The sequence below is a fragment of the Atta colombica genome, unplaced genomic scaffold (genome assembly GCF_001594045.1).
Source record: "Atta colombica isolate Treedump-2 unplaced genomic scaffold, Acol1.0 scaffold109, whole genome shotgun sequence".
NCBI classification, from domain to species: Eukaryota; Metazoa; Arthropoda; class Insecta; order Hymenoptera; family Formicidae; genus Atta; species Atta colombica.
This window is the reverse complement of record NW_017259194.1, coordinates 529241-539662: the sequence shown is the minus strand read 5'-3', so window position 1 is coordinate 539662 and position 10422 is coordinate 529241. Positions and strand designations below refer to the sequence as shown.

Here is a 10422-nt window from a genome sequence, read left to right as displayed (position 1 = left end):
GACCGTATATATATATATATATATATAAATCGAAATCAATGTTAAAATGTTTACAAAGCTGTCATAATTAAATTCTACATCAAATTGTAATTGAAAAAGTTGTTGTTTAGAATCCGTCTCAGTCTCGATCTCAGTTCTTGAAATCGGTTCTCAAGAGGATTTCGTGCGCAACTGTAAAAATGCCTTGTTTCATCGAATTTTATCTTATCTGAAATACGGAACTTCACGGTGTGCCGAGAAAGGATTAATTATAATTACATGGCGTAATTAAGGAACTAAGCGTGAGAACCAAACCGACAAAGAATACACGTACGCTCAACAATATAAACATATATACGTATACCCGAGTGTTCTTTACGTGAGAATTAGCTCCAAGACGTGCATTGTATGAAGCTGAGAAAGGAATCAGTCACGTTTTTGACATTTTTATATTCCTTCTTCAGAAGCGATGTTACCGCGAATAAATCGATATTTTGCTCCGCAATACTTTGTAAAGGAAATGACCAATATTGCTACTTAGCGTCTTTAACACATTACGGCGATCACATTAAGGCAAAACAATGGCAAAAGCATTTATCATGTAGACATAATTGTTATTCGATGAAACTGTATTTGTTTAGTTAAATAGTGACAAAATAAAGATATAATTATAACAAAATCAGATTATTCCTATTTATATTAATTATTCTTATTTTACGTCATACGATAGAAAGTGATCTAATTTCTTTTAATATAAAATATAATTTGTAAAAAATCATTCGTTAAAATGTTATTTAAATCCACAGATCAATTTTTTAAATTTACCAATAACTTTTTTAACATCGTTTGCAAAATAAATAACATGTATTATCATTTTCACACAGCGAATGATTTTTTAAAAAATTAGATTAATATTATATAATAAATATAAAATATTATATAATAATTAATTATATTAAAAAATAATATCAAATAAAAATATTTTTTAACCTCGTTGGATATTTGTATCCAACTGTAACTGTAACTTCTAATTGGGTTGAAATCTTAAGTTTAAATTGACACTTGTGCAGTCCGCACGTTCACTTTATTGAAGGACTTTACGTTTGAACTCGAGCTGCTCGCAATATATGACGTCGAAAAGGATCACAGATAGAATTCAAAGATTAATTTTCTCTGGCTGGCAAGAAGAGATTCTCGAGTTATAAGTTTTCCCATCATAACGACCGCATTCATGGTACTGCGTTCTCGTTAGTCAAATCTATCGCAGAATTCTTCGTGGATTGCATTTCCGACGTGGAGCCAACACGAACAAGGAAAACATTATGCATTTACATATGTTGATGGTAAAAAACCATATTAATGCTTAAAACATTCGTTGTGTGATTGCATTAAATAGATTAAATACAGGTGAAAAACATAATATTGTATAAAATTTGATTCGTTAAATATCAAAAAGAAAAGCAACCACGAAAAAATGTTTCTATTGTTTTATCTTTATTATATTATTTAATTTAAATTTCTATTTTTAATTTATACGTACACATAAATTGACTCCCACAGATTTTATAAAATTTTTATAACAATATTACTTTAATAATTTAATGACAATTTTTATAATAATCTTTTTAGAATGTTAAGTGTTTTATATACTAAGTATGTGAAATATTTGTTGTTAAGTATGTCGCATAATAATAACTCAGCGCTATAATAGCAATAAATTCCTTACGTAAGTTATCTTCAAGGACGAGAAAACAGTAGTCTTTCTTCATTAGATAAATCGAATATAAGAAATAAATTTATAATTGTATAATAAAATAAAATAAAATTTTCATAAATGAAGTGCATATGCAAAATGGATCAATATCATCTTCAAAATAATCAATCATTGAGAACCACTGACTGGGAAATTACGTGCAACGCGGGCATTATGCGACCTAGGCATAGTTGCGCAACGATTTTACTTTTAAGCACTCGATCGCGGCCCATTTACTATTCCAGCAGCATGCAATTGCATAACAATCGTAGCACGCTATACACTGCCTATACACACGTAATATCTGCAATGTAGTTGAGCAATAATCGAGGTAGAAGGCATTGTCAGCCGTAAATATACGATAAGAGAACAACCGTTTTATGGCAGCCGCGCCTATTTACACGAGTCGCTTCACGTAAAAATTCGAGGACTGTTGTCTACAATATATAAATATTGTAAGATAATTATTATATTAGTTTTGTATAAATAAATTAATACTTATTTCAATTTCAAAGTTACGTTCGTAGACAATGTGTGGATAATATGTTATTATTATTTCTTTTATGATCGCAATAGTATTTCTGATCTTTATGAAATTTTTAATATTATTATTTGAAAGAATGACAAAATTTTTAATATAACACTGTTATTATTTCTACAAAATGTGCATTTAATAATAACTTTAAAATAAATTTGTATTTGAAAAATATGTATAACAAAAATCTTTAAAAATATATAAGCTAGTTTCAATATAACTCCCTATTCGTCTTGCCTGTCCGTCGCTCTAATTTAATCGATAGTGTGTAAAATATTTTCCATTTGCCAATGTCATGCGCGTAATTATGCATTAATTTCATGCTCACGAAGCTATGAAATAATTTTGGTTCGACTACATGGTTTAATCTAACGATAGAGAATTAGATCAAGAATTTCTGATGCGTGAAATGTACCTGTTAATAAACTACTCTCTTCTACAGTTGTTATACAATTACTTAAGAAACTTACTTTTAATTGCTATTTCAATTAACTTTTATAAAGAGCAATATATTAACAAGAACATAGAAATATACATATATACACGTATTTAAATTTATTTTTTATATATTTAAAAATACATAAAATAGTGCGATTAACAATTTAATTTCACTTTATCTTAATTTCACATAGTATCTATATGAGTTTAATAATTTTATAAAAAAGATAACTAAATTGAATAAAATTTGAATTTTTTCGCAATAAGAATTAATTATTTACAGATTTTAATTCAACATTATCATTCAACATTATTAAGATCGTTTCGAAGATGCGAATAAGCATCAAAAATTTGTTTGTTAACTCGTGATACACTGCGATAGTTTATTGAGTTATAATAGTGTTTCAAGACTGAAAAATCATTTCGGCGCGCGTTTCTAAGAATTACATACACGTAGTATATAAATTCACACAAGAATCAATACAAGCATTTAAGATCCAGCTTAAGGCTTTAACTGTTTAAGGCTTTGATTTCTATCAGTGTTTGTGTTATCACATATTCGGTCCTATAATGTATTATATTGTAAATTGAATAAATAATAAGTAGTAATCAAAATTAATTATTAAATTATATCTGGCATACTTGGAAGAGAGATTTACGTAAGCAAAGTTAAATTGCTGCGTCAATATTTTTGTTCTCATTATAATCACGTGCATATAGAATGAACCAGATGTTATTTATTCACTGCGGTCGGTCTCCCGCTGTTTTTATGAAAGACCAACGGCGTGGTTTCTGGATAAGAAAAGAACGGCACGTGCCAACGCGGTGACATGGCCTCCGGTGGCCGCTCGAACACGTGTTTCAGAATTTAGTCTGGACTCTGGAGTAACCTTTCTGCGGTGTGTATGTATGTGCACCGCTTATTACAGATCTGACGTAAGTAATATGTATGCAATCACAATATGCATACGTGTCACATAACTGTGTATATATTTCATAACAAAATATTAATAATAATAATTTCTTATGCAATTATTTTAATATTGACGAAATTTTCACACTTAAATGACGCATTTTTATATTCTCATCGACTATGTTTTCTTCACGATTAATAAGCTTTTCTAGATTAAGAAAGTGATCTGCTTACTCTTAAATTTAAATTCTCTTTTATTAGTATACTCAGAATTCTCCATATGGTCTTCCGTAACCGCCATATGAATAGCTCTCGTTACTCTGGAAATAACTTAGCACTAAGGTTTTTTCTTTGAAAATGAGAAATCTCATTATTTAATTATATGAATTTGTTTCTGAAGAGGATTCAATCACGTCGAAACATGTTAAATGTATATTATAACATACGAGGTAAAATGTCAGATTTTTTATGTACAATTGAAAAAAATTCTACGGAAGAATCCTTTAGCAATTTGTTTATTTATTATTGTTAAAATATTATTAAATATGTACACACACACACACACACACACACACACACACACACACACACACACACACACACTTCAATTCTCTCTATCTTTTTGGATAAATTAATTAAATTTTGATAAAGTAATTAAATTTTTTAAATTCATAATTTATTCTCTTGTAATTATTGGTTTTTCCACAAATTACGAAGAATTTTAAGATTACAATGATTGAATTTCATTTATTCACTTTTCTACGTGTCGACGATTCTCCTACATTAATCAAGAATGAATAAAAGAAAAAGAAATAAATAAACGATTTTAATTTCGGAGGCTACTCCGAATGAAGCTAAAGGAATGTTTATTCTTCTCATATTATACTTACTCATATTATATTCAACTATAAAATAGTGCGATATCAAAAAATTCGTCACGTCGGCATGGTGAACTGCCTTCGGTGACAAATAAAGCGCGAAATTCCGGAATCAAATGACGGATAGGAAATACGAGCGAAACGCGAGACCCAAGAGCTTGATTTCATGCACGCACTTTTGCTTATTCCTTGTTTGATTCTTTTCATCACATTGTTTTAGTTTTAATAATGTACAAAAAATTTTAGTGATAATGACAGATCTTTCGCAGTTAATTTTAATATAAATTTAATTATTAATACAATTTATTTGAATACAAATTTAATTAAATATTAAATACTGGAAATTGAGCTATGTGAAATAAAATTTAAAAATTTATTAAAAATGTATTATGGCAGTAAAATTTCTGATTTTTTTTCAATGTGAAATAAATTTTAATAAAAAAATTCTATTTAAAGCTTAATTTAAAAAAATGTGGAAACATTAAGACAATAGCCATTTCCATTTAATCGAAAAATCTAGTACCAACACAATAAAAATTGCATGAATATTCCATAAATTCCATATATTCATGAAAATGTCCGCTGTCAGTATACTTGTCTGATTTCATCAATTTAAGCATCATTAATATGTATAATGTGCTCTTTTATTCATTTACAAAACAGTCTAATGTATGCTAATATGCAAATACATCTCATGATTGTGCATACGCTGATGAAGATTATGCGTAAAGGTTGGAAATCACCCCATTAGTCAAGAGAGCGATGCTGCAAGAAGGTGGTGTATACGTAAATGACCCTTTGGAAAAACACTGATGCGCATCGCGCCATAGAACTGTTTCTCTTTTCCACTTGTCTTTTTAATGTCTTAATTAGCGAAACAAGTGAGCAATATCAATTCTAACATTTTTGTTTGTTACTCATTTGCTAAAGAGTTGCCAACAAAAATTTGCTGTTTTTTTTTTAAATTATGTTCCGCTAAAGGAAATTATTGAAATTTTATATATATATATATAAAATGAAATTATATTTAAAAATAACATAGAAATTTGTTGCTAATTTGTTGTTATCAAAACATTTCGAATGAGTTGCGAAATAAATGTAAATATATCGAGCAAACTTCTGAACGTGTAGGCGATAAAAGTGAAGTACCGGCACAAAATTTGTTGCTCGCATATAATTCCAAATTTATGGAATTGAATCTGTGAAGTTTGCACAACGTTCTATTAATATAAAACAAAATAATGTCAGTTTCAGTACTCTCTCTTTTTCCATAATACTCTCTCTTTTTCCATAATTTTATAGTTTCTTAAAAAATAAAAGAGTATGGCATTTTTTTAACAGATTATATCAGATACAAAGAATAATAATAGCAAAGTAAGTAAAGTGAAATTAACAGTTAATTGTATTAAATGTCAATAACAAGGGCATGAGTAAGAAGTATTAAAAATACTCTGAATCAATGGATAGTTACTAATTATTCAGTGACATACTTGGCACTGATAATCAGTGAAGTTCAATTACAAAAAGAAAGAATGTTTGAGCGTTATATAACGAAAATACTGACATGTTAATTTCAATCTTCCAATACCGTATTCATTGAATTTAAGCTAAACTAAAACAAGGTTAAAAAGTTAGTTAGATCACATAATAGATTAGATAGGTTAGGGATTTCATATTTAATTCACTGATTCCCAGTGGCATACTTGGCATTGATATCAGTGATTATTCACTGATTCAGATTTAGAGAGCTAATTATGAACTATCTAATATTATCAGAGGAGTGTTTCTCGTGCAAAAAAAAGAACTATCTGTCACCCCTCAAACGCAAGCGTATTTTATTGAGTTTATCGGGACTTTAAAGCAGAGTGTGCGATGATTCAGCGTCATGTCATAGGGATTGCCCTTGATGTGCTCTTACTCATAGTTTCGCGACGCAGGATGTAGGAAGGGATTGCGTCTCTCGTACACCGGTAACGCGATCAATAAGATAATTGAAGACTTTCTCGACGATGTAACTTCTCCGGCGGAAGGGAGTAATTTCGCTATCTCGCTCATACTAGCGCAGGGCTATTGTTTTCAAGATCTTCACAATCTTCATTTTACACTTTCGAAATTTTATTATTCAAATAAATAAAGTACACAAAGAAAAAAGACAAACGCACGTTATCAGGAAAGTATCATCAAAATTAGACTGTGGATTTTTATTATCGTCACAAACTGTGTGCTGTGCAAATGGAAATCAGATTACGAATACGAACGTTATAAAAATTGATCCTTGATTGGACTTATAAATAGGTACACTAATTCTACCGTTTTGTGCCTTACTGAATTATTAATAATTCTAAAAATGTTGTAAATTTTCAAATCAAGATTACATTTTACTGAATTAATTATTTCAAAATTTAAATAATTACTGTACTTTTGTAGAAATTTATACAATTTTATGCGAACAAATGTGGAAAATTATTTCAAACTTTGCATATTTTCAAGTAAAACTGCTGGGAAAAAATACGGGAAAACATTCCGCAAAAATATTTTCGCGGAAATATACGCTATAAGATAATGCATTTTGTGATAGCGCTCTGCAATATAATGATTAAAAAATTTTCACATACTTCATACTCTCGCATATTTAAATGTATACTTAAAACATCATTTTATTTAGAATCAATTTGTAATTCCAAAAATAATATATTAATTTTAAATGGACTAAAATTCTACATAAAATAGGAATCGACGAACGATTGTTGCGTGTAATAAAAAAAAAATAATATTAGAGTAAAAAAACAGAATATTTGATATCGAATTCATTTCCCGATATTGCATTAAACCGCAAAGGTGTTATATCGAAAGTCAGGTCGCCTTTCGAACGATCAGAGGAGGCGAGAGAAAAAACGATCTCGGAAACGAGCTGCTGCGCATTCACAGCCGATCGATCAACCGTGAAAAGTCTGTCGCGGAGAGCAAAGTGCAATCGTGCGGCAACGAGACTGATTGCACTTCCAAAAGCCGCGGCAAACAGATCTGTGGTTTATCTAATTTGTCTACACGTGAAATGAAGCGTATAAATCAGAACAGAGATTCAATTCGAAGGGTAAACATGCAAGTGTAAACTACAATTGAAAAACGTGCGCTCTCAATATGAATGTTCAGCTTTCGCTATCTAAAGTTTAACAGATTTCGATAAAGTAATAATGTACGATAAGTTCTAATTCGCATATTATACAGATTAATTTGCAAAAGTTGGAAGATAAAATACTGTTTGATTTTTATTTGATAAAAGAGACTATTAGTATTGTTAATAATCTTCGGATTACTATATACATATACGTGAAATTACTAATCATTGTATAATAATCTTAATTATTATCTTAATATCGATAAAGCAACATCATTGCTTCATGTTATACCAGTTTTGGTATAACACACAATCGCTAATAGTGCTCAAAGAATAATATTATTGAATAAGTAAGTAGTGCGTAGGCCGTTATCAATGTTTGGAAATATTTCATCTGTACTATGTATTTAGCTTAACTGCATCGTGCAACCATTGCAAAGATGCGTGGGCGAGAGAAGTGATGCATCGATCAAACTTCTCTACAAATCACTGCGCCAGACTGCACGAGATGTAAACCACAACTCGTAGACAACGCGCCGCGTGTCTGCTCGTAATCCCAATTAACAATTAAACTTAAATTTTAATCGTTCAATAACCATGTCAAAGTAAATTCTTTTTTTTTGGAAATATGAAAATATTTAAATATATCGAATATTTTGAATCGCACGCGGTTTATCGTGAAGCGCGTAGAACTGAAATAATTTATAATATACATTTAATATTAAACAGTCGAGTCTACACAAACATCCACGACAACGAATGTCGTCAATTTTGGATTTCACGGGCATAATGATCGATGGTAAATATATGTAGATATGAGGAAAACACGAGGAGTATAGCCTGCACGTAGCGATATAATGAATGGTATGATGGTGTTCACATGCACGTGCCACTCCGAAAAGTCCGAAATGACCAGGTCACCGGTGTTCCTGGCAATCGCGATTACGTACCCGACCGGTTCGAAACGTTTAATATTAACTTCCCATTCAACGGTTCTCACATACCACAACAATCGGACCGATCGAAGGGCGTTACCTGTTTCTCGTTTTTTCCTCCGATTTAAGATCGCAGTAGAAACTAAAAACGGTAAAGAAGATAATCAAAGATATATCTCCTAGGATATTTGGAATATAGAACGATATTTGTACAATTGCCTAAGTGCGCGCTCTCTCTCTCTCTCTCTCTCTCTCTCTTCGTTATAACATACATATATAACATTCAGTAATAAATATAATCAAATATAATCTCCGTATAAATTTTGTGTAGTTATCAATCATTATTACGTAATTATTCAATGTTAATTATTATATATTAATAATTTTACAATACAATTAAAATAATCTGAATTAATTACACGAATTTTGTAATGCCTCAAGGATCTTAAATTATCTATGTAATACATATATATGTATGATCGAAAGGAGTTTTGTAAGCTTCGTTTTGCCTGAGCTGAATAGGATCGAAAGACTTTTAAAGGACGTTAAACGATCGACGAAGCAGAATTGAGGCCCTAAGGCAATACTTCCGAGTGCAAGTCTGGTTACAGAAAGTCTGCGCAGGAGGTGATAGGGCGGCGACACCCGGCGCGGTACGGCGTTACGTCGGCTATAGTCGGCCTTGCGGCTCCGGCACGAGGGTGGGTTTCCGCGGTGATGATAAAACCGGCGATCGATAAGAAAACCGTGCGATAGTCGGTGCCGCGGCACCGTCGAATCGCGGAAAATAGAGAAAATCCGCCACCCTTGACAAGCGAGATCCGAAATATGTCAATTATTACATGTCAATTAAAGACTCACCGTTTTAAATTGCTCCAACAGCTCCTGCCGGTCGTCGATCGCGGTGGCCATGTTGTCCGAATATATAATCCTTCCGTCTTTCCTTTCTCCACTATGGCACGGCCGGTCGCTGCTTCTCCCTCACTCTCTCTACGCCCTTCGGTTCACTCCCTCTCGCACTCTCTCTCTTCCTCTTTCGATTCGTCCGTCCTTCTTGGCCCGATGACGCCGTATACGTCGTGACACGATACGGCGCGGCGCGCAACGTGCAACGGTCACTCGACGGAGGCAATTTTCTCACTCGATGTCTTTGCGTCAACACAAACGCACGATAAATACTCGATACCGATCAGAAACGACCGCTCAGCCGTTTGGCAAAAGCGAATTTTGGAACTCTACAGTTAGTCTGCCAGTGTCAAACGTGTAACATTCGACACGATCGGAGTCGCAGCTAGGACTGCTCCGACTGCTGAGTGCTGAGGACTGCGCGCGCGAGCGATACTCCAAACTCCGCGCGGCGCGGCGCGGCGCGGGCGGTGCGCTCCAGCGGACCGAGTGTTGTCGAGAACACGCGAAGATACCCGAAGCGCTTCTGCGCTTACCGGTGCCCGACAGGACACCGACAGTGCCCGGTGCCGCTGGCCGCGTGCCGCTCGGCTCGGTGACCTCGCTTGCGACAGTTTGCGATTTTGATTAATGTACACGTGTTATTCTATAAGGTGTTTGAATGTACGCCGAATTGTTTAATCTGAATATTCAATTACTGAATTGTACTTGCAGAATTTTTAACTTGTGTATTGTTCGATTATTGTAGTTATACGAGCTGAATTAAACAACTTGCTTCAATTGCGACTTGCAACAGTTGCAACTCACTTCAGTTTGACATATTAATTACAATTTTCTGAAAGAATTTGAATTGAATTTAGACCGTTTATTTCTTGTGCATAGATATATTTTCCTAATAATTATAAAAAATTTCATTATTGAATTATTGCTTATTCCAATTCTTATTCTTAAATAATCTCTTATCCAC

General features: G+C 32.5%; 1 protein-coding gene across 1 annotated transcript in view; it reads right to left on the bottom strand.

The window, feature by feature from the left end:
• The window catches only part of LOC108693311 (plastin-2), a 28210-nt gene extending 18369 nt beyond the window's left edge, over positions 1-9841 (bottom strand). Inside the window, exon 1 of the mRNA XM_018202204.1 lies at positions 9411-9841. Coding sequence (XP_018057693.1) covers positions 9411-9461 — 51 coding nt within the window. The 5' untranslated portion in view covers positions 9462-9841. The remainder of the gene's footprint in view (positions 1-9410) is intronic.
• Positions 9842-10422: the final 581 nt, after the last annotated feature.